Here is a 27,755-nt window from a genome sequence, read left to right on the forward strand (position 1 = left end):
AAAAATATTGAAATCCACCACTCAAGTATTGGTATATTTATCTTGTAGGAAGTATGATATTAAGTAGCTGATTTTCTTGCATTTGTTTCTGTTCTGTGCTTTCCCAGGCTTTATTGATTTTATTGTGGAACCTACTTTCACTGTGCTGACAGATATGACTGAGAAGATTATAACACCTCTCATCAAGGAAGTCTTTAACTCTGGTATGACGGGATTTAGGAGATCCAGGTCAGTAATCATATATATTTATAGTAGAATCTTCTACTTTAAGGTGTGTGTTTTGTTTGTGTTTGTATGTTTGTGTAATTTTTTTTATTTTTCTGGGGTAAAGAAAGAGTGTTTAAGTCATATGTGATACAATGATCAAGAAATTATCCAAGTTGACCAGGCTAATAAGACAATTCCAAGAATAATATTTGGAAGAAGAGAAATATCCTGAAATATCCTGGAATAATCCTTTGGGATTATTTTCTGGACCAAGTATATTTTATCTGCTCTTGATATTGAACCTTATTCCAAATAATATAATTGCAATTATTTATTATTATTTATTTATTTATTTGATTTGATTTCTAGACCGCTCCCTCTCCCCGAAGGGACTCGGGGCGGTGTACAGGTACCAAATTAAAAACCATACAAATAATCATAAATATAGTAAAATCGAATTAAACTTTAAACCCCTGTACAAATTTATAAAAATTAAAAACTCAGCCTAAGACCACCCACGAAATTTAAAAATACAGACTGAGGTGGGAGAGCTGGAATTAGACCAAGTCGGCTAGATTAAACAGGTGGGTTTTTAGCTTCTTACGGAAGGAGCGGAGGTCCGTGGTTGTTCTAATATCAGGGGGAAGGTCATTCCAGAGGGTCGGGCCCATCACAGAGAAGACCCTTCCCCTGGGCACCGCCCGCTGGCACAGCCTAGTAGACGGCACCCGGAGGAGTCCCTCTCTGTGTGAGCGAATCGGCCGAAGGGATGTGTGGGGCAGGATACGATCCCACAAAAAGCTAGGCCCTGTGCCATGGAGCGCTTTGAAGATGATAATCAGCACCTTGAAACACACCCGAAAAGCTACAGGTAGCCAGTGCAGCCCGCGCAGGAGAGGTGTTACGTGGGAGTATCTAGCGACTCCCGAGACTGCCCGCGCGGCCGCATTCTGAACCAACTGCAGTCTTCGGGTGCATCTCAAGGGGAGCCCCATGTAGAGAGTGTTACAGTAGTCTAGCCGGGACGTCACAAGCGCATGGGTGACTGTGCGAAGGGTGTTCCGGTCCAATAGGGGACGCAATTGGCGCACCAGGCGAACCTGGTGAAACGCCCCCCTTCCCCCGGCTGTCACATGGTCGTCCATTGACCGCCGGGCATCTAGGAGGACGACCAAATTGTGTACCCGATCCACGGGGGCCAGATGTTTGCCCCCAATGGCCAGTGATGGAATCAGCTGGTTGAACCGGGGTGCCGGTAGCCACAGCAACTCCGTCTTGGATGGGTTGAGCTTGAGTCTGTTACTTCCCATCCAGATCCGTACGGCTTCCAGACACCGGGACATCACTTTGATGGCATTGTTGGGGAGGTTCGGGGTAGAGATGTACAGCTGGGTATCATCCGTGTACAGATGGTAATCTACCCCGAACCCACGAATGATCTCGCCCAGCGGCTTCATATATGCATTGAACAGGAGAGGCGAGAGGACCGACCCCTGTGGCACCCCACAAGTGAGCGGCCTCGAGGTCGACCTCTGCCCCCCTGCCAATACAAATTGCACTCTGCCAGAGAGGTAGGAGGAGAACCACCACAGAACGGTGCCCCTCACCCCCAGCCCCTCCAGTCGACGCACTAGGATACCATGGTCGATGGTATTAAAAGCCGCCGAGAGGTCTAGTAGGACCAGGATGGAGGAGCAACCCCCATCTCTGGCCCTCCAGAGATCATCCACCAACGCGACCAATGTCGTCTCCGTGCTGTGGCCGGGCCAGAAACCGGACTGGCGCGGGTCCAGATAATCAGTTTCCTCCAGGTGGCATGGAAACTGTTGTGCCACCACACTCTCTACAACCTTCGCCAGGAAGCAAAGGTTGGAGACGGGATGGTAGTTGGCTAAAAGAGCTGGGTCCAGGGAAGGCTTCTTGAGTAGGGGCCTCACCACCGCCTCTTTCAGGATGGCCAGCAAGAACCCTTCACTCAAAGAAGCGTTAACTAATTCCTGGAGCCAGCCTCGTGTGACCTCCCAGGATGCCAGTACAAGCCAGGAGGGACACGGGTCCAGTAAACATGTGGTGGCTCGCAGTCGCCTACGCAGCCTGTCCATATCGTCGGAAATGACAGAGTCAAACTCCTCCCAGAGTGGAGCCTCAAGACCCACCTCTGACGTCCCCTCTAGACCACTAGTAGAGACCAACTCGCTTCGAATCTGAGCGATTTTGTCCTGCAGATACTCCCCAAATTCCTCTGCTCTACCCTGCAAAGGGGCTTCCTGTGGCCTCTGTTGAAGGAGGGAGCGGGTTACCCCAAACAGGGCGGCAGGGCGGTTATCTGCGGACGCAATAAGGGTGGAACAATACTGACGCTTGGCCACTCTTAACGCCACAAGGTAAGTCCGTAAATGGGCTCTCACCTGTGATCGGTCAGATTCAGAGCGTGATGATCTCCATCTGCTCTCTAGGCGTCTCTTGTGGTGCTTCATCACCCTCAGCTCCTCGGTAAACCAAGGGGCCTGGGTGGTTCGCTGCCGCAAGAGAGGCCGCAAAGGCGCAACCCGGTCCAGGGTCCCGGTGGCCGCACTGTTCCATGCAGCCACTAGGTCCTCCATCCGGGTGCGGGTCAGGGCTACAGGAAATGGCCCAAGCTCCATCTGGAACCTATCAGGTTCCATCAGGCGTCTGGGGCGGAACCATCTTGGACCTTCCGGTTCCGCCTCCCCGCGATGGGGAGTAGCGGCTGGGAAGTCGAGCCAAAGAAGTGAGTGGTCTGACCATGACAGGGGTGTAATAACTAAATCCCCTACTCCCAGATCACTCCTCCACCGGCAGAGACAAAGATAAGATCCAGTGTGTGACCTCCCTCGTGTGTGGGGCCCTGAATTACCTGGGTCAGGTCCATGGCTTTCATGGAAGCCATGAACTCCCGAGCTACCTCGGATGTCTCCCCTACCGATGGCAAGTTAAAGTCCCCCATGACCAACAGCCTGGGGGTCTCAATTGCTATCTCGGCGATCACCTCGAGGAGCTCGGGCAGGGCTGCTGATGCATAGCGAGGAGCCAGGTATACAATCAGCAAGCCCAACTGTCTCCCTGGATCCCATTTCACGCATAGGGACACACAACCAGTTATCTGTGGCACAATGGTCTCTCTCGGCTCGAGACCTTCCCTCACAATGACCGCTACCCCACCACCCCTGCCTAGTGCCTGTGACTGATGAAATGCGTGGTAACCTGGCGGGCACATTTCCACGAGGGGGAGACCTCCCTCGTGGCCCAGCCAGGTCTCCGTGATTCCTGCCAGGTCCGGCTCCCCCTCCGACACCAAGTCGTTAATGAGGGGGGCTTTGTTGACAACAGACCTGGCATTGCATAACATCAGTCTCAGGCCCTGGCTCTGTAGGTCCTGACCACCTAGATTGCGGGGGTTATATATTATAATACAGATATATTTAGAATAGTATCTAATTTATGTGACATTAAATCTACAGATATTTTCCCACTTTCATTATGTAAACAATTTGATTTATTCACTGCAAGCATCAGTTAAATGCCAGATGCTTCTGCAACCCATACTCTTTTTTTTCTTTGCCCAAATGGCTCTTCAATAATAAATTAAAATCAGAGCAAATCAGAATATGCAGGGTTTGGATTGCCTTATCATCAACTCCATGCCTCTATGATCCCAACTTGTCAGCAGTTCAGCTAATTTCCAGGTCAGCTGTCATTCAACTAAAAATTGGATAGAGCTGGCAGCAGACTGTTTTTCCATTGGCAAGAACTTCTGTCCTTTCCCCTGTGTTTTTCTCCCTCTTCATAGATGTGCCATTGCAATGACATCATGCTGAGCAGCTATTATTTCACCATGTGGTTGTTTTAGTTAGTAAAACAGTTAGTAAACAGAAGAGTGGATGTGAGAAGGGTTTAAAAGTATTTCTCAAGATTTGGGGAGTGAAAAGTATAGTAAAGTAGGAGGGGTTCCATCTTTTAAAAAATGGCAAGGAATAATCATGTGTATCAAAACAAAAAAGGGAAAGGGAAAAAATTGTAATGTCACTTAATATTTCTTAGCAATTAAAATATCATTAATATTGTATATGCAATCCCAGTCTGAATAGCCTTAGCCCCTCAGAAGTCAAAAAATCAAGTGTCAACAGCACTGGGTCAGAAGGAAGTGCATCACTCAACTGTTCCATCCTCACTGTGGACTTCAAATGTTTCAAAGCCACATGGACAGAAGTAGTGCAACAAAACCGAGAAAAGTGGAAAGCCCAAGCAATCAAAGGTAACAAAAACAGTACTGAAAAATAATTTGCAGCAAAATGATGCATAACATAGACAGACTTGTGACTATGCATGCAGAGGAAAAGTTCCTAAAGATACCTGGAGATTTCTGGTGAAACATTTGTGTGAACCACAATTAAAAGAATTTCAGAGGGAGCAGTACTTGTTCACATCTTTCCATATCTAATTCTTGCAGTGATATAGGAGAAAACATAAATTGAAAGACTAAGGGGAGACTGTCTACTTCCTGATAGATACTCAAGCTAACCCTCTCAATATTAGCGGAAAAGAGTACTGTGAATAATTTTTTCTTTGTATTATGGAAACCAGTTTCCTTGTATATTAAGATTAATACAAGGAAACTAGGACATATGTAGAATATTGTGTACTGATTTACTTTTTGTGTAATTTTATTTCCATGAATCAAATCCTTTCTATAAATTAATTTGATTTATTGTCTGTGGTTTAGTTCAATTCATTGAATTTTTTGAAGTGGATTTATAGGCTACACAGTCTGTAATTGGTTTGTTTTCTAGCAATCTGCTCTGCCTAGGAATTAAGTTGATTACTATAGATACACAATTGTCTTTCAGATAAAATAAAATTTAAATCTATGGATTTCTAATGTATATAGTTATTGTGGGACTTCCAAATGCTTTTCCTTAACATGCTGCAAATTAACATGCTGCAAATACATTTGAATAGGTATTTTCTGTTCTATTATTGGAAAAACAACACTCCCATAAATTAGCGGGGGGAATCTGACAAAGGATTGGAGGTGGGGGAGACTCCAGCAGATCAGAATTCCTCTGGTTTCAAAGACCCTGGTGTCATGTACATGTGTACATAGGCACATTATTCATATCAGGAAATTTGTAAGCATATTGTTAAGGTTTGTAGCCTCATGTCCCACAAGCCTTACATGTCTAAGTTTTATTTTTGGTCTCCAGACTACACCCTCCATTACCATACTCTTGATTTTCTGACATCCCTATCAACTTTTAAAGAATTGACTCTAATAATGAATAGAAAAGGAAAAATGAAAAAAGCACTTTTGGAATACAAATCAGTCGTAAGAACCTATTCAGGCCCCTTCATTACTACCATTGTACTGTCAAAATAATAGCCTTAAGTATGTATTAATTGAATCACCAAACTTACAATTAATTATTTGAAACATTATGGGCCCTCTCACTTATAACTATGTGAATTAATTTGATAGGTGCTGAAGACTGTCAATTGCAACATAGTATTATGAATCGCAATAAATGGCAAACATCAAAACATTATAGTCTTTTGACATTTGATTAAGAATCAGGATTATGATAATTGTCTAGAACCAGAAATATTTTAATGTAAGGTGCTCTATCTATGTAATACTTTTCTCTTTGACTGTGACATCATGGGAAAGTTCTGCATGGTAAAGTTTTTGTTTTTTGTTTGTACTCAATGTCTTTTAATGTGTGGCCAAAATTGGTGGGTTTATTGTAAGCTTCTTCTGCTTACAATATTACTATTCAAGAGAGGCAAATTAGGAATCAGAATAAATATATTCCCCAAAGAACAGAAGACAGGAAAATAATAAACCTAATGGATGATATAAGTTCACATTTAATTTTGACCACCTTCTCTCATATTAACACCAGCTTTCTCTAGTAGACAGTTTTTTAAGGACTACAAATCTATCAGAAGTTGTTTGCAAAACTTTTGCATACTGTCTTCAAGTGGTTTTCACTAGTTTGATTTTTTAACTGAAAATGTATTATGAATTTTGTATAGTCTAGATCCCAAAATCAATGAAGAACTGTATTTATTTTTTTGTGTTCAGTGTTTTTGATATGGTTATTTGGAACAGCAGAGCTATGTCCATAGGACGAAATTCTGGGTGTCATCAACCTCAGTCTTCTGGATCTATATAATTTGGCCTGTCTTTTTGTCTTGGATAGCTTTTTTGATGGTTACAGCTGCTACTTCATATTTTACAGAGTGCCTCACCTGCTACCCTCTCTCTAAGCCAATCATTGTATGAGATAGAGCACCTACAGCATAATCAACATAGATTACTGCTCTTCTGGTGAATTAGGAGAAAAAATGGAATAGTTTCTATACCACCATTTCCTTGTGAAGTATGATTGAGGGAAGTGACTAAGGGATTCAGCCCTTCATATCCCTCTTTTGAGAAAATACACCAATTTTCCACAGGTGTAACTATGCAAAATGTAAAATCAAGTTTATTATAAAGGAAAAAGTATAGAATAACAGAGTTGAAAGGGACCCTGGAAGTCTTCAAGTCCAATCCCTGGCTTAGGTAGGAAACCCTACGCCATTTCAGACAAATGGTTTTCCAACATCTTCTTTAAAACTTCCATTGTTGGAGCATTCACAACTTCTCCAGGCAAGTTGTTCCACTGATAAATTGTTCATATATGCGGAGTATAAGACACTCAATTTCCCTCAAAAAAAGGCTGAAAATCTAGGGGCATCTTATACACTGAATACAGCATTTTTTGCCTCCCAAAACCCTGCCCCCTTCACCAAAATGGCTATGCATAGCCTTAAGGAGGCTTTCAGAGTGCTCCTGGGGGCTGGGGAGGGCAGAAATGATGGGGAAACGGGCCATTTTTGCTTAATTCACCCCCCCAGCACCCAGGAGCTAGAGTGCTCCTAAGTGCTCCTGCACTAAGTCTTCAGCCATCACCTTGCCCTGTCTCCCATGACACAGCTCTTTGGCTGAGTGTGGAGGGTGCATCCTCTCGCCCCAAGTGGCAGGACGCAAAGGCTGCCCTACACACAAATGTAGTGCAAAAGCAGATATAGGACTGAAGTGTCTCCTGCCTGTGCGCATCTTCCCGGCCCCACCACAGCCAGCCAGGGGGTCATGAGAGGAGAAGGAGGAAGGTCACTGGAACCTTAGTGCAGGAGCAAAGTGGTCCTGTATCTGCCTTCATGCCACATTTGCACGTAAGGCAGCCTTTGCTTCCTGCTGGTTCAGGCTGGAGCTTGTGCTCTCTGCACATGGCTGAACAGCTGTGGGGAGACACAACAAGGTGATGCCTTTGTGCAGGAGCGAAGTGGTCTTGTACCTGCCTTGTACCTGCCTTTGCACACATTGGTACATAAGGCAGCCTTTGCTTCCTGTCTTTTCAGGCTGGAGCTTGCACCCCCTGTGCTTAGCCAAAGAGTTGCTGGGGGACGACGACAGGGCAAAGTGATGGCTGGAGCCTTAGTGCAGGAGAAAAGCCACATCCTTTTGCATCTTGTTAAGATCCTCCTTAACTGCCTCAGACAGACACAGACATACACACACACACACACACACAGATACAGAGAGGGAGGGGGAGAGACAGACATAGAGAGAGACACAGAGTGATACATAGAGAGTGGGAGAGAGAGGGGAAGATAGAGAGAGGGAGAGAGAGAAAGATGGGGGAGAGGGAGGGAGAGAGAAAGAGAACAATGAGGGAGGGAGAGGGAGATAGGGAAAAAGAGAGAGATGGGAAAGAGAGAAAGAGATGGCAAGGGAGGAAGTGAGAAAGGGGGAGATAGAGAGGGAGAATGAGAAAGATGGAAGAGGGAGAGAAAGAGATGAGGGGGAGTTAGAGGGGGAAAGAGATGGGAGAGGGAGAGAGATGGGAGAGAGGGAGAGAGGGAGAGAGAGAGAGAGAAAGAATGAAAGAGATGAGAGAGAGGGAGGGAGACAGAGAGTGAGAAAGAGATATAGATACCTGTTTCCCATTGAAAAGAAAACAGCCATAAAACCTGGGTAGGCGTAGTTGGGGGTGGTCATGTGACTCAGGAGTGAGTGACATCGAGTTGGCCATGCCCACCCACGTTTTGTGAGTCCCAGTGTTTTGTTTTCTGTGGGAAATGGGTCTAAATGGCTCTTTGAATGTTTAAGGTTGCAGACCCCTGAACTAGACATACCCAGTTCCTGCAACCGTTCCTCATATGTTTTAGCCTCCAGTTCCCCAATTAACTTTGTTGCTCTCCTCTGCACTCTTTCTAGAGTCTCAACATCTTTTTTTACATCATGGCAACCAAAACTGAATGTAGTATTCCAAGTGTGGCCTTACCAAAGCATTATAAAGTGGTATTAACACTTCACGTGATCTTGATTCTATCCCTCTGTTTATGCTGCCTAGAACTGTGTTGTCTTTTTTGGCAGCTGCTGCACACTGCTGGCTCATATTTAAATGGTTGTCCACTAGGATTCCAAGATCCCTCTCACAGTTACTACTATTGAGGAAGGTACCACATATACCAGTGATGGCGAACCTTTTTTGGCTCGTGTGCCACAAGTGGGGGGAGCGCAGGGGGGTTGAGTGTGGGCGTGCCACACCCATAATGCAACGTACGACCCCCCAGTGCGCATGCATGCACAATGCGCGACCCCCCCACTTTTACATGCTTTTTTCGCCCTCCCCAGGCTCCAGGGGCTTTATAGGAGCCAGGGGAGGGCGAAAAGAGCCTCCCCCGACCCCCCGGAGGCTTCAGTCCCTGAAGCCTTCAGAACGCTTAAAACCACCCTCCGAGCAACCTGGATGTCACTTCCGGTTTGCTCGGAGGGTGGTTTTAAGTGCTCTGAAGGCGTCAGGGAAGCCTCCGGATGGTCCCTGAAGCCTTCGGAACGCTTAAAACGACCCTCCGAGCAACCCGGAAGTCACTTCCGGTTTGCTTGGAGGGTGGTTTTAAGCATTCCGAAGGCTTCAGGGACAGTCCCTGAAGCTTCCGGGGGGGGGGGAGGCTCTTTTCGCCCTCCCCAGGCTCCTATAAAGCCTCTGGAGCCTGGGGAAGGCGAAAAATAGCTTTTAAAAAGGTGAACTCAGCTGGCCAGCGCATGCATGCACGCTGGCCAGCTGACAGGGCAGCGCCTCGTGTGCCCTGACAAATGGCTCCGCGTGCCACTTGTGGCACGTGTGCCATAGGTTCGCCATCACTGACATATACTGTACACATGCATTTTGTTTTTCTTGCCTAAATGTAGAACCTTACTTTTTTCACCATTGAATTTCATTTTGTTAGATAGTGCCCAATGTTCAAGCCTTTCAAGATCTTTCTGTATCTTAAGCCTATCTTCTGGAGTGTTGGCTATTCCTATCAGCTTGGTGTCATCTGCAAATTTGATGAGTTCCCCATCTATCCCCTCATCCAAGTCATTGATGAAGATGTTGAACAGTACTGGCCTAAAACAGAACTTTGCAGCACTTCACTGCATATTTCCCTCCATGTAGATGCAATTCCATTGAAGACTACATGCTGAATGCAGTTGATCAGCCAGTTACTGGTGGTGATGCTGTCTAACCCACATATTTCTACCTTTTCTATTAGTAGGTTATGGTCTACTTTATCAAATGCCTTACTGAAGTCCAAATAAATTATATCGACAGCATTCCTCTGGTCCACTGATTTTGTCACTTTGTCAAAGAATGCAATAAGATTAGTCTGACATGATCTGTTTTTGACAAACCCATGTTGGCTTTTGGTTATTATTTTGTTTGCTTCTAGGTATTCGCTGATTCATTGCTTGGTTATCTTTTCCAGAATCTTCCCTGGTATTGAGGTCAGTCTGATAGGTCTGTGGTTTCCTGGATTTATCCCCCCCCCCTCTTTTTGAATATGGGAGCTATATCAGCTCTTTTCCAGTCCTCTGGCAGTTCCCCGGTGCTCCATGGTCTTTGAAAGATATAGTTCAGTGGTTCTGAGATCTCGTCCGCCAGTTCCTTTAGAACCTTGGGGTGTAATCCATCTGATATTGGTGATTTGAACTCATCAGTTTCTTCCCTATTTGAACTTGTGTTCCTAATCTGTTTTTTGTGGTGCTGTTGTAAAGTTTCGTAACAATGCCATTCCTGATTCATAATAAGTGAGCCAATGTCTTGATACAAAGACCAGTGATTTATTAACAACTTCATTAGGCATTCTTCATTAGGCAATATTTATTCACAGCTATTTCTTTGCTCTCTTTATCTGCTTCTGAACTTTGCCCCTGTTCCTTTCCTCCCCTCAACCTGTGTCATAAATCATGTTGCCCAATAGCTACACCTTTCTCAACCCAGCTGCTGTAATCTGAGATCTGGCTCTGCCGATGGTATGTGTGGAATGTCAATACGGAAAGTTGACATCTGGCTCCCCTCACTTTTCAAAACCAATCTCTGTGAGCAAAAACAATTTGTTTACAAGTACAGGATTCAAGGCTACGTCGTCCCCCAGCCTTATTTGGATTTTTTTCATGGAATCTTTCTATAAAGCGATCAACCTGGATATTTCTACTTGTTACCCAAGATGCCTCTGACAATGGGTAGCCCTTCCATTTGATTACGTATTTGAGTTTTCTCCTGTGCCACCTCAAATCAAGGATGCATTGCACCTCATAATGGGTTTGGCCCCCTATGACCACAGGGCCTGGGGGCTCCCGGGGCAGTAGTCTCAGAGTGGATCACAGGTTTTAAGAGGCTACTATGAAATACTGGGTGTATCTTCCCTAGCAGTTGGGCCAGTTTCAGTGGCATTGAGACTGGGTTGATGATCTTTATTTTGGGGAATGATCCCTCAAACTTTGGTCCCAATTTCTTGCTAGGGTGTCTTAACCTCAAATATTTTGTGGAGAGGTAAACCTTCTCTCCCACCAAGAATGGTCATTGCAGAGCTCGGTGTTTATCTGCCTGTTTCTTATAGGTTTGTGCTGCTTTAGCTAGCGCTTTTTTGACATTCTCCCAAGATGCTTTTAGCATTGACATCCAATCAGTCAAGCTGACTGAGGAAGGGGGATCCCTTGGATACTCAGGCATTGGGACGAAGTCCATGACACTCACTACTTTGAACAGTGTTAGCCCTGTGCTGCTGTGAACAGCATTATTGTACGCAACCTCAGCAAAAGACAATAGGTCTGCCCAATTGGACTGTGAAGCATATTGGAAAAAGGAAAGGGCAAATTGGTCCTCTCACCATTGGGTCATTTTTCCCCTCATCGTCACTGTCATAGGATTCTGGTGACTGGTTGTTGTTGCCTGGGGTCCCCCCTGCTTCTTCATCTAGGTGGGGAGGGACCTCTGCAGCCTGAGGGCCTTCCGGGATGTGTGGGTGGCCCGTTTGTGGCCCCATTCCATATGCCCTGGGTAGCAGCTCTTGCCTTAGCATCAGGATTGGGGTTATGCACGCAGATGCCATGTGGCCAACTCCCTGCATCTGTTGCATTTCAGTGGACTTCGAGGAGGGGCTGATTTTGGGGCCCGCTGTGTTGCTGTGGGTTCCCATCAGCCGGGCATTTTCAGGTCGAGTTGACCTCTCTTTTTCATGTCCAGTGGCTTTCTCATGTCATTAGAGTACAATCTACCATTGACTTTTATTGCTACTTGGAACTACTCAGAGAATCACTTTGGGATGTCACAGTAGGCAGTTACTTGGGTAATCTACCTGTTCAGACTCGTTCTTAAAAAATACACTAACAGACCCTCTGGTAAAGGGGGTAGCCTTCCAATGACTCTCCTGAATTCATGGATGTGCTCTTTGATGGAGCAGCCCCTCTGGTTTAGATTGATGAGCTCATCTTACTCATGCAGGTCCTCCTCCACCTCCTCAAGGAGTCATAGGAAGTCATCTACGCCTTGCAGTTGGGGGGCTCTCCTCTTGTGGAGGGCTGCTAGCCATTCCCTTGCTTCTTCCTCTAGTCCCTCTGCGATAGTATTCACTATGGCTCTGGGGGATGAGTAGAAGTGTCCATAACATTCTAGGTGGATTTCAGTTGAGTCAAGGAATAGGGCTAACTGGTCTGAATTCCCATCAAACTTTCCTCTAAACCTGGGTGGTTCAATCAGCACTGCTCTTCCCTCCTACTGTTGGCCTCTGTATGCTTGCGTTTGATATGTCTGAAGATACTCCTCAGTTCTAATTCGGAGGGAGGAGGTTGTCTGCCCTGGGCAGCCTACCTGCTACATGGGAGAGGTACTGGTTTCATCTTCCTTCTGATGGGTGGAGAAGGGGAGCTGCGTTCCCGTGTGCTTCTCGTCACCTCAAGAGGATCCACTGTTCCTCCCCTCTCTTTTGGCATGCATAATGGCCTTTCTACATAGAGGGTGACCCAGTCAAATTCCTCCCTCCGTTGCTCTATGGAACTTCTCAGGGCTCCATTTGGGGCTTTGGGGGTCTGGCTTGATTCCAGTCCAGCATCCCCTCCACTCTTCCAAGCTCGCTTAGGGGCTTTCCCTTTTTCTAGGCATAGGGTGGGGTGGGGGCTCAGCTTTAGTTGTTTTAGGGGTTGAATACTCCTCTCCTCTTGCTTTGCCCATCTCAGCTTTGATGTCCGAGGTCAGGCTGCACTTCGGCTCAATCAGGCTTTCTTCAGATAGCTAGCCTTTTGCCATGGTCTTCTGAGTTCTCTTTAGGCACCCCGATATATAAAAGCAAGAAATGGCTGTCTGTAAAGTTTCCTAACAATGCCATTCCTGATTCATGATAAGTGAGCCAATGTCCTGATACAAAAACCAGTGATTTATTAACAACTTCATTAGGCATTCTTCATTAGGCAATATTTATTCACAGCTATTTCTTTGCTCTCTTTATCTGCTTCTGAACTTTGCCCCTGTTCCTTTCCTCCCCTCAGCCTGTGTCATAAATCATGTTGCCCAATAGATACACCCATCTCAACCCAGCTACTGTAATCTAATATCTGGCTCTTCTGACAGTATGCATAGAATGTCAACTTGGAGAGTTTACAGCTGTTTTTGATAGGTTGGACTGTTTTTTCCCTTTGTGTAAAGGCAGATGCAAAAGATGAGTTAAGTAGTTCTGCTTTCTCCCTGTTGCTAGTCACCTTCTTGCCACTTTCTCCCAGCAATGGACCAATTGTTTCCTTGACTGTTTTCTTGTTTTTAACATGTTGGAAGAAGCTTTTTTTGTTATTTTTTTTTACTTTTGTCGCAAGCCTTTGTTCATTGTGAGCTTTAACTTTCCTCACTTCATCTTTATGGGCTCAGGCTATTTGCTGATATTCTGCCTTAGTTATTTTCCCCTCTTTCCACTTTTTATACTTGTCCTTTTGTCTTTCAATTTGTCAGAGAGTTTTTTATGCAGCCATGCTGGTTTCTTTTCAGAGCTATTATTTTTCTTTTTCATTAGTATTGTGCTAGACTGGGCTTTTATAATCTCAATTTTCAAAATTTCCCAAGCTTCTTAAATTGTTTTCCCCTTGAGGATTCTCATCCATGGAATTCTTCCCAGGCTTTCTCTAAGTTTATTGAAATTAGCTCTCTTAAAGTCCAAGACTCTATTTTTACTTTATTCTACTACTTCTGCTTGCATAATGTTGAATTCCAATATTGCCTGATCATTTGCCCCCAAGGTTAATGTAGCTTCAACACCTTCTATCATTTCATCTCTGTTAGTGAGAATTAAATCCAATATGGTTGATCCCCTTGTTCCCTTCTCTACTTTTTAGGAAACAAAGCTGTTTGCTAGGTTTGTTAGGAACCTATTGGATCTTCCACTTGGCGCAGATTTTTTCTTACAGTTGATGTCAGGGTAGTTAAAAAAACCCATCCTATTGTGATGTGCTTCCTACATACCTTAGTTAGCTGACTAGCAAAAAGTAATCACATTAAAAAAACTTGTTTTATCTCTTTAAATATTAATGGGAAACTCTTCCTTGTTCAAAGAGAGGAAGGCTGGGATACTTCACAGCTGCTTCCCATTGAGCTAAAATCTAAATCTAAAAGAAGATACAGGATTCCAGTCAGAGCACAAATTGCTTCTGTATTATTCAGGTCAAAATGTTACTGAGCTCCAAGCTTATCAAGAAAAAGTGACTGCCTCAAAACTATAAAAAACTGAATTCAGGCATGGAATAAAAATATGTAATGATTAAGGGAATTGATATAGTATTGTCTAACTCTGTCTCACAGAATGACTGCCTTTATCCTTTAAAAGAGCAAACTGGTTTATTTTCTCCTGAATATGTGGGACAAAATTGAGGGAATCTTTTCAGCATTTATGGGCATTATCTCTTTTGGCAATTGAGTTAAGGATGCAATAATCAAGATTATTTTAGTCAAGATTAATTACAAATGCAATGTCATTTTGAATCTTAACAATTAAATCTTAACAATTCATCAATGACTTCTTATAACAGGCATTACATTTTAGGTGAAAATGAGGCATACTGCAATACTTTCTATTAAAATGTTCGTTTTTATTTTTAAATTTTTTTTAATAAGCAAATTCCTGCACGTTGAATCAATGATTTATTATGATTGCAGTCCTTTCCATGTTTATTTGGGAAAAGGATGGCATATCGTAGTATTCCCCTGTAACATCTTTGCTCCATGACTACACTGGCTCCCTGTGCTTGCACAGTATAATTGCAGGTACTGGTTTTCCCTATGAAGTATAGAATCAGATTACTTATGGTACTTCCTATCTCCAATCACTTATGTTTACCACGCATATCTGACAGGATGGGCATGATCTGAGTCTCTTTCTTGAAGCAGTATCATCTAATGGGTTCCAGCCAATATAATTTATCTGTTGCAGCATCTTCCTTATGGAACAGCATTCTGCCTATATAGCAGTAGCACTTAGACATATACCATTTCACAATACTTTACAGCCCTCTCTAAGTGGTTTACAGAGTCAGCATATTGTCTAAACAATCTGGGTCCTCATTTTACTGACGTCGGAAGGATGGAAAGCTAGATGCAGATTACTTAGCCCTGTTGGTTCTCTGGGAAGCTGTAGAAATATGGTTACTATCTCAGGCATTATTAGATGACCCCAGCTACATGACTGTAGGATTTTTTAGGACTTTGACAGCATTGCATTCATGTTATTCTATTTATTTTTATTTGAATTATTTTGGGTTTGTTAGTTTAAATTCTGATTAGTTTCTTGGATAAATAAATGTCTGCAATAGTTCTTCCTGGCTGCAATATCTAATATTCAACCTCTAAATGTAGAAGCTTCACTTATTTTTCATGAATAACTAAAACTAATATATATCCGTTCTAAATTATATATATCTAAATTGCGTATACATATTGCAAAGAGGTGAATGACATGCAAAATGTAACCATGATGATTAATATTTCATATACCTTCATTTATTATGAGCAAAAATAGCATATACCAACTTAGTTTTAAGAAAGCAAGTAGTAGACTTCAGCTAAATGAAACTAGCATTTCTTAATTTTTTTAGGCTTTGTGTCATTTCCAGCAACTAAGAACAATGGATTTAACATTTCGATAATTCCACTAATGATTTTTATGCTCCCCTCCCCATTGTTTTGTCTTTTATTTTTGCTGTGGATGTAGAAGAAAAAGCAAAGAAAGAAGCAGAGGAGAATTCCAAACAGGGTACAGATGACAAGAGAACAGAAGAAAATGAAGGGAAAAAGGCAGCTGAGGATAACATTACTACTAAGTCAGAGAAAAGTAAACAAGGAAATAAAGAGGGTGTCTCGGGAGATGACACCAAAATCTCTCGGGAGAGCACCAAAATCAATAAAAGTAACATAAATGGGAGTCACCCAACTGGTGGTAACAAACATGGAACTTCTCAAAGAAAAAATGTAACTGAGATGGAAAAGGGGGCAGAGTCAAAATCAACAGGAGGAGAGTCAAAACAGCATGTACCGAATGGTAAGTATATCTGTCCTTTCATGGAACCATGAATTTACTGGCAAATTCACTTTTCACTAAGGTGCTCTAAGACTGGTAGATGACTCACTTAGCAGGATATTTGTGTTAATTTTAAAATAACATAGTACTGTAGTGATTAAGTATATTGATGCTATAAATACTATTGATAGTATAATATTACCTTATAAATTGAATTACCCATTTTAGCAGTTTTAGAAAAACAAAATTTGAATGGAGAACCCCAACCTAGTGCCCTCTAGAACTTTTTGAATTACAACTGGGAATTCAAGAAATAGATTCAAGAAATAGATACAACAATTCTATGAATAGCAGACAAGAAGAATGTGATTTTCTGTTGTTGTGTGTGTGTGTGTTTGTGTGTTGTATTTGTACTGATAAATAAATAAAGGGAGACTAGTATAGATCTATTTCGAGCTAATTAGCTCTCATCAGCTAGAGGGAGTAGTGACCTTCCTCCCATATTTAGGCATACCAGGGGTTGTAACACAAATACATACATAAATATATACATACATACATACATACATACATACATACATACATACATACATGTATGTATGTATGTATATATATATAATGTCTCATTAATTCATCTTTTTTATCAATGTATGCTATATATACTCTGTGTGTGTGTGTGTATGAATTCATGAGCTGTTATCACACACACACACACACACACAAACACAAACACAATAACAGCTCATGAATTCATCATTCTGATCAATGTAATAGTTGCCTTCAATCTAATCTTAAATTTTTAATTTCAGTTTTTATATGGCACAAATTGAATAATTTAGAGAACTGAGACTGGATAGTTTCTCACTTTGATACTAGTAACACTCTTATTATTCAGGGTGTGCTGAATTTTGTTCTTTTTTCATACAGAGGGAGCAGAATTTCCTTGCATGCTTACTCGTTTCATTGCTTATTTTCTTAATCAGCATAGGTTTAGAATTGTATTTTATTTAATTTGAACCATAACCATATAGGTTGCCCTAATCAGAAAGGGATCACTTAATATTGTATAACCAACAGATGCTAGCCATTTAACAATATTATATAAACAATTCAATATGAGAGTATTAGTTTCTAGCAGAGTATTTCTGTGTCTTTTAATGGAAGTCATTGTTATCCCATCTCAATCTGTCACCTCAAAAATACTGAAAGGAAGTAGTTTTGCAACTGCCGCAATAATCAATAATCAACAATCCTTTTAGGTACAGTATATCTCTTCCTCTCTTTGTCAATTGTCCATGTGTTTACATGTCTATGTTTATATTCTGTGTATCATTGTATTGCTATCAATATATCTGAGTAGCAGAAAAAATCAGAACCATAAATATGCAGTTTCTTCTTATGATTTGAACCCTCTTATTGAGTTCATCTACATAAATAATATTGGACTTCTTGTTATGTAAATCAATTCTTATTATTGACACTTGTGATTGCTTTAAAAACTCCCAATGTATATAACTGAACTATGTAACTGAAATAAACATTTCAGATACAATTGGGTCTTAATCAGTGAAGCTCAAAGCTACATGCCACCCTAGTGTTGATGCAGCTTTGCGTTATTAGAAGATTTGGAAGAAGAAGCATCATTGGAACTGTCTTAGGTTTTGGTGCCTTAGGTCAGTTAGCCTAGAGCTAGGTTTTAGTGTCTTAGGTTAATTAGCCTAGGTCAGTGATGGCTAACCTTTTTTGGATCGTGTGCCAAAAGCAGGGGGAGCTCAGTGGGATCGTGCGCGGGTGTGCCCATAACCATAATACTATGTGCGCGCACACCCGTGCGCATGTGTGTGACCACCACCCTCTGTCCCACTTTTGGCATGCTTTTTTCGCGCGCCCCCCCAAAGCTCCAGAAGCTTTCTGGGAGCATGGGGAGGGTGAAAACAGCCTCCCCCGCCCTCCCCCCCCAAGGCCCTCCTGAGGCTCTGGAGAGCGAAAAATGGCCCTACGGCAACCCAGAAGTCACCTTTCCCAAACTTCGGGATTGCCCGTAGGGTCATTTTTTTTGCACTCCTGAAGTCTCTGGAGGGCAAAAAACAGCACTATGGGCAAACTGGAAGTCTTTCCAGGTTGCCCATATGGCCATTTTTCACACTCCGGAGCCTTCAGGGAAGTCTCCAGAGGGTGAAAAATGGCCGAAAAAGAAGGCTGAAAAAGAAGGCTGAAGTCATGCATGTTGGAACTGACAGAACAATGCCTGGTGTGCCCTAATAAATGACTCTGTGTGCCACCTATGTCACACATGCCATAGGTTTGCCATCACGGGCCTAAGTCATGATCATAGTGCCAACAATTGAAAAATAGTCCTATCATACACAGAAATATAGATAGTTCAGATCCCATAGCTGTCTAGATTGGGGTGTCAAACTGGCAGCTCTGACTGGATGGTGGGGAATGGAAGGATTTATATTCCTCGAAAACAGCTGGTCATTTGCATCCTTTTAGCAGGTTGTTAAGGTCATCTGGAAGTTTATCTGTATCATCAGGGTCACCTGAGTGGTGCAGATTTGTGTGGAATCTTCTTGGAACTGTTGAAAGAACTGTTGTAGATTGGGGATAGATGATGTCATATTCCTCACCCTTTGTTAAGAGAGGTCTGTTCAATTTTGATATAGATGGCCTCTTTCAAACCAGTGATCCTCTCTGTTCAAAATATGGACTTGGTTGTCTTCAAAAGAATGGCCTGTGTCTTTTAAATGCACATGGATTGCTGAATCTAGTCCTGATGTGTTTGTTCTCCTATGTTGTGCCACGTGTTTATGAAGTGGTTGTTTCGTTTCCCCAATGTACATGGCTCACTGCATATACCATGTTGCTTAGATTCTGTCTGGTTATTTTATTCTTGGGGTGGACAACTTCTGCCTTAGTGTATTCTTGGGTTTGAAGTGTACACGTATGTTATTTGGCTAAAGATAATTTTCCAATATGCCTACAACGTATGGAATGACAACACTGCTTCATTTATTGTTCTCGTCATTGTCTGTTATAGAGGAGCTTCTGTAGGGCCTTTTTTGAGATTTGATGAAGATCCACTTGGGATAGCCACATGTTCTGAGGGCTTCCTTGATGTGTTTACATTCTTTTTCTTTTCCATCTTTGCTGGTAGGCAGGCCTTCAGCTCAGTGATGTAAGGTTCTGATGATTTCCATTTTGTGCTCCACTGGATGGTGGGACTCAGAATGTAAATATTGATCTGTGTGAGTGGGTTTTCTGTAAACTTCAGTGTTAAGGCTTCTGTCATCCTTGATGTGAATTGCACAGTCCAGGAAGGCTAGATTATTTTCCTTAACATCTTCCCATGTGAATTTGACGTATCTGTCCACAGAGTTGATATGTTTGGTTAATGCTTCCAATTCCTGTGTTTTGATCTTGACCCAAGTATTGTATGGGGATCTTTTTCTAACCATCATAGTACCAAAGTGGCAAAAGATGCCTTGTATAATTTCAAGCTTGTCTGCCACCAATAAAGAGTTTGAAGTCAAAGATCTGTCTCTAGCTCTTCTATTTGCCCACAACTTTAAAAAGATGTTCTTTTATATTTCATATCTGCACTCCACACAAATGTTTCATTCAGGATTTGTGTTAGGATGCTGTGAAATAATTTTGATAATGTGCTTCCTTTTGTTTTCCCATCCCACCCTGCTGACTATAGAGGATCAAGCACACTGTACTGTGCAACAGTAACATCTAACTGATATTGAAAAGCCAAGTAGAATTGAACCCTGTATTAGTGCTTAGATGGGCTATCATCAGAAAATTCCAACTTGTAGCCTACATTGGAAAGTTTGTTTTTAGTAAAAATTATTTATTTAATTATAGAATGGTTAGCAAATCTGGGCTTAATTAAGGATAGATACTTGTTGTGCCTCTAGGATAGAAATATTGATAGATTGATTGGCTATTTTAGCGGCAGTGTATGATATTAAACATAGGCTATGTATTATACTAAACAATTTGAAACAGAGCAATACAAAACAATACAAACAAACATCCAAAGAAAATATTGGTCCCAAAAATGGTCTGCCATCTGTTCTAGTCCAAAGTTTGGAAAAAGAGTAAGATTGTAAAGGCTCATATAAATAACACCTGGATGAGGGGAATATATTTCTCTGCAGAGGTTTTGTGCAAAGCTGCTTCCACAATCCCACCAGATAACATTGTTTAATAGATAGTTCAGAACTATGAGCCTTACAGACCTTCCTTTCTTCCTTCCTTCCTCTGTCCCTCCCTCCCCAACCCCTACTCCTATGCCCACTCAAATCTTAATGATACATGCCAGCACAGCTGTCTCAGACACAGTCCTGTCATTTATAATAATGGCCTTATATTTACAAAGGGAATTAAGGTGCAAAATAGTTAGATTAAATTTGATAAGGCATATTACAAGTTAAGAATCTTCTGTGGGGGAAAACATGTTATCTAATTTTTTGGTGGTTGACAGATAGGATTGAAAATTGCTTTCTCTTGCCTCAATTTGTGAATTTAGCCTCAGAATGAGTGATGTTCCACGTGTGCGCATGTATGTATGTGTGTGTATGTAGGTGTATACTCCAACTGTTTACTCTGCTCTCTGCTTTTATTTTAGTTGGTTGAGAGATATTTTATATCATTTAACATTCTCCTTCATATGATTTTTAACTTCCAGGTGAATTAAAGGATGATAATAAGAGGTCAGAAAAGAAAGACCAGGGAAATGAGACAAAGGAGGGTAAGCAACAAATATTTGGTTCTATTTCTTCCTCAATGTACGTATGTGCACCAAGCAGGGAATCTTATTGACTTATGAACTGGTTTGAATCAGCAATAAAACACACAGAGGCATTTCTATAGCAAAGCCAAAGAACACTTTTTCATTAGAGCTACATAACTGATATGAAAATAAAACTACACTTTTGTACCTTTTGGTTGAATATTAATTGTTCCATAAACTACAAAAAGGACATGAACAATTTCAAAATTTGCCAGTGAACTTCTATGTTCAAGTTAGTTATTATTCATTTCATGATTCTTTATTAAATATTGCAATTATTTCATGTACAACAACTGTTTCCCATGTATATTAATATACTGTATATTTACATATACATTATGTAATGGCATGGTTTATTGGCTCAGTGGTTAAGATGCTGGGCTTGTTGGCTGGAAAGTCATCACTCCAGATTTGAGACCCAAGCACCATGTGACAGGGTGAACTCTCAACATTGCCCCAGCTCCTGCCAACCAAGCAATTTGTAAACAGGCAAATGTGAGTAGATAAATAGGTACCACTTTTGATGGAAAAGTGACAATGCTCCATGCTGTCATGCTGGCAGAAACATTTTTGGACAGTACTTGGTCAATGCCTTGAAACAGAGATGAGCACTTCCCCCTATAGTTTGCAATTATTAGCAGAGTAAAATCCACAAGGTCTCCTTTACCTTCATTTTACATTATGTAAATAATAATTTACCTTCCTTTTTGGGTCCTCATTATACTAAACAAATATGTCACTTTTTTGCTGCTGTAGAATTACAGCCATTAATAGATGACTAGAGATTAAGCTAAGAATATTAATATTTGTATATTTTAAATAATTTGAGATATATTCCTTTGATGTATATAGATTATGTTCTATATAGATGTTCACTAGAAATAATTTCTCAGATAATACAGGAGTTGATAAAAGTGATCTCGTGCACATATGAAGACTATGAGCCACATAGTCACCTGTCACTTAGCTCTCACCTGTGGTTCCTAGTAGCTGTAGCATGCTCAGTGGCCACACCCCAGGCAACAGCCTTGACAGGCTGGCCAAACCAGGTTGAAAGTAGCCACTGGGTCATTGACCTTTGGTGAGATAGGAACTTGTCTATCCTGAGCATGGGAAGACAGATTCCTGTGGATTGAGTGGATGTAACCTACTAGAATAGGACAACAGTCATGAAGGCAGTCTCCGCAAGTGATGTGGTATGCTAAGAGCATGGCAAGAAGACGCCCTGGTCAACTACTGTCTTCAGCCCATCTCCAACTGTCTCGACTCTTGTCCTGCTATTGGAGCAAGATGGAATCTGGGAAGAGAGAGTGAAGCTGACTATGCACACCTCTCCCTCACTTTAATTCAATTCACACATAAGCCTTGACATTCCCCCAATTCCCATGGCCTTCAAAGTCCTGTGGCAGTGGGCGAGCGATGAAGTAGCAGGTGTGGATACACTGGGAGCTGTAGCTGCAGACCTGCACATGGGTGACTCAGGTCTAATGGTTGTCTTCTAGCTGACCAAAGCAACAGTTAAATTTGGCATCTATTTGAGTTATTTCTAATGAATATATATCTAGAAGGTGGAAAGCCATCAGTCCAGATTTGAGACGCAAGCATCATGTGATAAGGTGAACTCTCAACCTGATAGATGTCAAGGTCCTCTTCGAACATGAAGGATGAACATCATCATCATGAGCCACATCTCTTTTGGTTAGTTAGCTAGATGCCCTGAAGTCTTACATGACTGCAAAGAGAAATGCTCATCCACATGACATTTTTGATAACAATGTATAGTTCTTTGAAAGGATTCTAGTAGCCTTTTTGTTTTTGTCTACCTGTTTTGTTTGCTGTGTTTCCCCTGTTTCCCTTCTCTTAACCTTGCCCAGGTACATAACTATTTTTCTAAATGAATTTATATTGCATGCCTAAAATATATGTGTTGCTATTCCAATAGTTTTTATGTCAAGGGAGTCGTCTACCTTCATATAGTACACAACCCTTTTGACTGGTATTTTTTGCAGTCTTGATAACTCTGAATCCATAATTTCCAGTCATTTATTTTCTGTCTCTTATTCCTTATAATATATGTATTTCATAGCTGTATATTCCTTCTAGAAAAAAAGTAAATATTACTTTAAATATTCTGAGGTTTTTCAATACTGAAATATCCTTATTATTAATACCTTATCCAACACAACATTCATTTTGACCCCAGGAAAAATATGCTAATAACAGTTCAACTAATTACCCAACATTATATGTATTTTAAAACATATTATCTGTAACCCTGTTGTTGGTTCATTAATCCTTGGTTCCAGAAAGGGAGTAAGGGTAAGATATAGGTTCCTTTCATCAATGAAATAAATGAATTGCTTTGATGTCTTTAGGAAAATTATTATTAATCCTTGGGTGCTGTAGTTGGAAAGATAAAAGTTAAAATGAAATAAATAATTAACATTTATTCACCATATTTTCCTACTTTTTGCAGCAACCCTGTTAATCATCTATATTAATTAAATATAAATTTGAAGCTTGTTCTGAATCAGAAAGGCAATTCCTGTCCACCCAGCAACTACCATTCATTTAGTTTTGGTTCTATTCACTGGTCATCACTCAATATTATTTGCTCCTGATTGTCTTTTGGATTGTTTAGCCCACAGGAAATCTAATCAATAACAGGTCCTCAAGTTCAGGCTGTAAGAAGCCAGATTGAATAGCTAAATGTTCACACCGTAGGGTGAATATTACTGTTAGGGTTCTAAATACCATGCAGAATTAAATCATTGTCCAAGCCAAAAACATCTTTAAAGGTCCAATTTATTCTACAGGCAATTTAGCACCTCTATGGAATTCCAACTCTGATTTGCATCCTGGAATTCCACCCAGTTGAAAGTTCATGATCTATCCCCACACCCACAAATCCATCACATGTTCCAATCATCATCTTCCACGCTGGCATCTACACCCCTCTGCTTCTGGTCAGGTGTCGAGGTGCGGAGACAAAAGATGACCTTGAGCTTCTATAAAAGAATGACAACATACATTCCACAATCCGACTCCTTTCTATTCCCCCCTCCCAACTACTACACTAATGAAACAGCATAGAAAATTATAAGAAAGTGTGGCAGGCCAAAGATCCTAAAAAGAATATAACTACAGGCCTGACAGGCAGCCTCTCCTCAAAAGAAAAACGTTTCCTGCAAAGAGAATAACGTAAAAGTTAACATAACAAAATTAACCACCTCTTCTCCACCCAGGGGAACCCTTTGACTTCTCGGGAAACTTCCCATTGAATTGCTTTACTAATTTCTCCACTTTTAGGTTCCCACTGTTCAACCAAGTAGCTTCAGACCAAGGGTAACCCTTCCAATGCACTAAGTACTGTAAACGACCCCTATTCAGCCTGAAATCTACAATTTTTTCCACCTCAGATTGTGTTTCCCCTTCTATCACTACAGGAGGAGATAGGTGGATGCTCTTCTGATAGACCCAATTACTGGTTTCAACAAGCTACAATGAAATTCTGGGTCAATTTCCCCTAGACTTCTGGGTAGACTGAGTTGAACTGTAACTGGGTTAACTATCTTCACTATTGGGAATGGACCTAGAAATTTTGGACCCAATTCCTTGCTAAGCATTTCTAATCTTATGTATTTGGTAGATACAAAAACATTGTCCCGCACACGGTAGGGGTTTTGGAGCGAGCGATGTTGATCATCTTGCTTCTGGTAGGCTTCTGCCGCAACTGCTAGAGCCTTCTTCGTATTCTCCCATCCTTTCTTTAGCATGTCCATCCATTCACTCAAAGACATGAAGGAAGGAGGTTCTCTCGGCACCTCAGGCATGGCAACAACTTCCATGCCACTGGTAATCTGGAAACCCGCTAATCCTGTGCTGCTGTGGACCGCATCATTGTACGCCACTTCGGCGAAGGGTAGCAGGTCTGACCAGTTGTCTCACTGATAGTCCACAAAACACCTGATGTATTGTTCCACCACCGCATTGACTTCCTCTGCTGCGCCGTTCATGCTGGGATGAACCTCTGAGCTCAGTTCTTGTGTGGACCCAATGGATCTCAGGACCTCTCTCCAGAACCTGGCTGTGAACTGGACTCCGCAGTCTGAAATGATCCTCTTGGGTACTCCGTGCAGGGGATAAATATGTTTCACAAACATTTTCGCTAATTCGTTTGCGGATGGCAATCCTGAGCAAGCAATGAAGTGTGCCTGCTTAGAAAACAAATCAATAACAGTCCAAATTACTTTATGCCCACTGCTGTCTGGGAGTTCCACGATGAAGTCCATTGCAACCTCTTCCCATGGCCATTTAGGGCTCTCTGCTGCAGGTGCTGTAGGTTCTGGGCTCTTGGATTCAAACATCCATGGCTGGCCTTTTTCCTTCTCCAAAGCCTCCCCCTTGGTAGGACTCTTTGTCACCTGAAGTTGGGGATCCTCTTCCAGAGGTCGGTTGGGCATTTCCCCCTCTGAGGCCTCCCCCTTAGTTAGATTCTTTGTCACCTTCAGTTGGGGATCCTCCTCCGGAGATTGTTTGCCCTTTTCCTCTTCCGAGGCCTCCCCCTTGGTAGGACACTTCGTCACCTTAAGTTGGGGATCCTCTTCCAGAGGCTGTTGGCCCAGATGACTTTTCTGTGGTGGCATCTGGGGCCCTCTCTTTACCACCGTGGCAATTGGTACACACGTTTGTTCTTCGGCAATTCCCTCCTCCGAAGCCTCCCCCTTGGTAGGACTCTTTGTCACCTTAAGTTGGGGATCCTCTTCCAGAGGTCGTTTGGGCTTTTCCCCCTCTGAGGCCTCCCCCTTGGTAGGACACTTCGTCACCTTAAGTTGGGGATCCTCTTCCAGAGGTCGTTTAGGCTTTTCCCCCTCCGAGGCCTCCCCCTTAGTTGGACTCTTTGTCACCTTAAGTTGGGGATCCTCCTCCGGAGATTGTCTGCCCTTTTCCTCTTCCGAGGCCTCCCCCTTGGTAGGACACTTCCTCACCTTAAGTTGGGGATCCTCTTCCGGAGGTTGTTATTATTATTATTTATTATTCGTATTTATAGACCGCCCCTTCTCCCGAAAGGGACTCGGGGCGGTGTACAGTCACTAAAATGCGTTATAAAATACATACATAAAACAGTTAAATAATTAAATACGTAGGTGGAGGAGGTTGCAAGACTGTATATAGAATAATAAATATAGTACATTAAAAGCTTATTAAAACCCCAAACCCAATTAAAATGAATAAATCCCCGGGAGGTAAAACTAAGAAAGTACCAGGCCAGCTGATTGAAATAGGTGAGTCTTTAACTTTTGCCGGAAGGAACGGAGGTCGGTGGTAGTTCGAATGTCTGGGGGGAGGTCATTCCAGAGGGTTGGGCCCATCACAGAGAAGGATCTACTCCTAGGTGTCGCCCGCTGGCATTGCCTAGCAGACGGCACCAGGAGGAGCCCCTCTCTGTGTGAGCGGATAGGTCGCAGGGACGTGTGTGGTAGGATGCGATCCTGCAGATACCTAGGTCCTATGCCATGGAGCGCTTTAAAGATGGTAATCAGTACCTTGAAACGCACCCGAAAGGCCACAGGTAGCCAGTGCAGCTCGCGCAGGAGAGGTGTTACGTGGGAGTAACGAGTACTTCCCATAATAACCCGCGCGGCTGCGTTCTGAACTAGCTGCAGACTCCGGATGCGTCCCAAGGGAAGCCCCATGTAGAGAGCATTGCAGTAGTCCAGGCGAGACGTCACCAGCGCATGAGTGACCGTGCGCAGGGCACTCCGGTCCAGTAGGGGGCGCAATTGGCGCACCAGGCGAACCTGGTGGAACGTCCCCCTTGCCACGGCTGCCACATGGTCCTCCATTGACAGCCGGGCATCGAGGAGGACGCCCAAATTGCGCGCCCGCTCCACAGGGGACAGCTGTTCGCCCCCTATGGCCAGCGATGGGGTCAGCTGGCTGAACCGAGGCGCCGGTACCCACAGCCACTCAGTCTTGGAGGGGTTGAGTTTGAGTCTGTTGTCCCCCATCCAGACCCCGACGGCTTCCAAACACCGGGACATCACTTCGACAGCCTCGTTGGGGTGGTTTGGGGTTGAAATATACAGCTGAGTATCATCAGCGTAAAGATGGTACTCAACCCCAAAACCACGGATGATCTCGCCCAGCGGCTTCACATATGCGTTGAACAGGAGGGGCGAGAGGACCGACCCCTGTGGCACCCCACAAGTGAGTGGCCTCAGGGACGACCTCTGCCCCCCTGTCAACACACATTGCTTCCGGTCGGAGAGGTAGGAGCCGAACCACCGCAAAACGGTGCCTCCGACTCCCATCCCCTCCAACCGGCGCAATAGGATACCATGGTCGATGGTATCAAAAGCCGCCGAGAGGTCTAATAGGACCAGGATAGAGGAACAACCCCTATCTCTGGCCCTCCAGAGATCATCAACCAACGCGACCAAGGCTGTCTCAGTGCTGTGCCCGGGTCGGAAGCCGGACTGGCGTGGGTCTAGATAGTTGGATTCGTCTAGGTGTCGTGGAAATTGCTGCGCCACCACATTCTCAACAACCTTCGCCAAGAAGGGGAGGTTGGAGACTGGACGATAATTAGCTAGCTCCATTGGGTCGAGCGAAGGTCTCTTGAGCAAGGGTCTCACCACCGCCTCTTTCAAGGCGGTAGGTAAGTATCCCTCACCCAATGAGGCATTCACCAGGCCCAGGAGCCAGCCTCGTGTCACCTCCCAGGCTGCCAGTACCAGCCAGGAGGGGCACGGGTCCGTTAAACATGTGGTAGGTCGCAGCCGTCCACGCAACCTGTCCAAATCCTCGGGGGCAACAGAGTCAAACTCCTCCCAGAATGGTCTCTCAAGACTCGCTGTTGGCA

General features: G+C 43.1%; 1 protein-coding gene across 1 annotated transcript in view; it reads left to right on the forward strand.

Moving 5' to 3' along the window:
- The window catches only part of PDE1C (phosphodiesterase 1C), a gene marked incomplete at its 3' end in the record, with an annotated part of 555,036 nt that overhangs the window by 400,636 nt on the left and 126,645 nt on the right, over positions 1-27,755 (forward strand). The window contains exons 14-17 of the mRNA XM_081971280.1: positions 108-228; positions 4,308-4,483; positions 15,784-16,110; positions 20,786-20,848. Coding sequence (XP_081827406.1) covers positions 108-228; positions 4,308-4,483; positions 15,784-16,110; positions 20,786-20,848 — 687 coding nt within the window. The remainder of the gene's footprint in view (positions 1-107; positions 229-4,307; positions 4,484-15,783; positions 16,111-20,785; positions 20,849-27,755) is intronic.

This window comes from Natrix helvetica, assembly GCF_964273705.1.
Source record: "Natrix helvetica genome assembly, chromosome: Z".
NCBI classification, from domain to species: Eukaryota; Metazoa; Chordata; class Lepidosauria; order Squamata; family Natricidae; genus Natrix; species Natrix helvetica.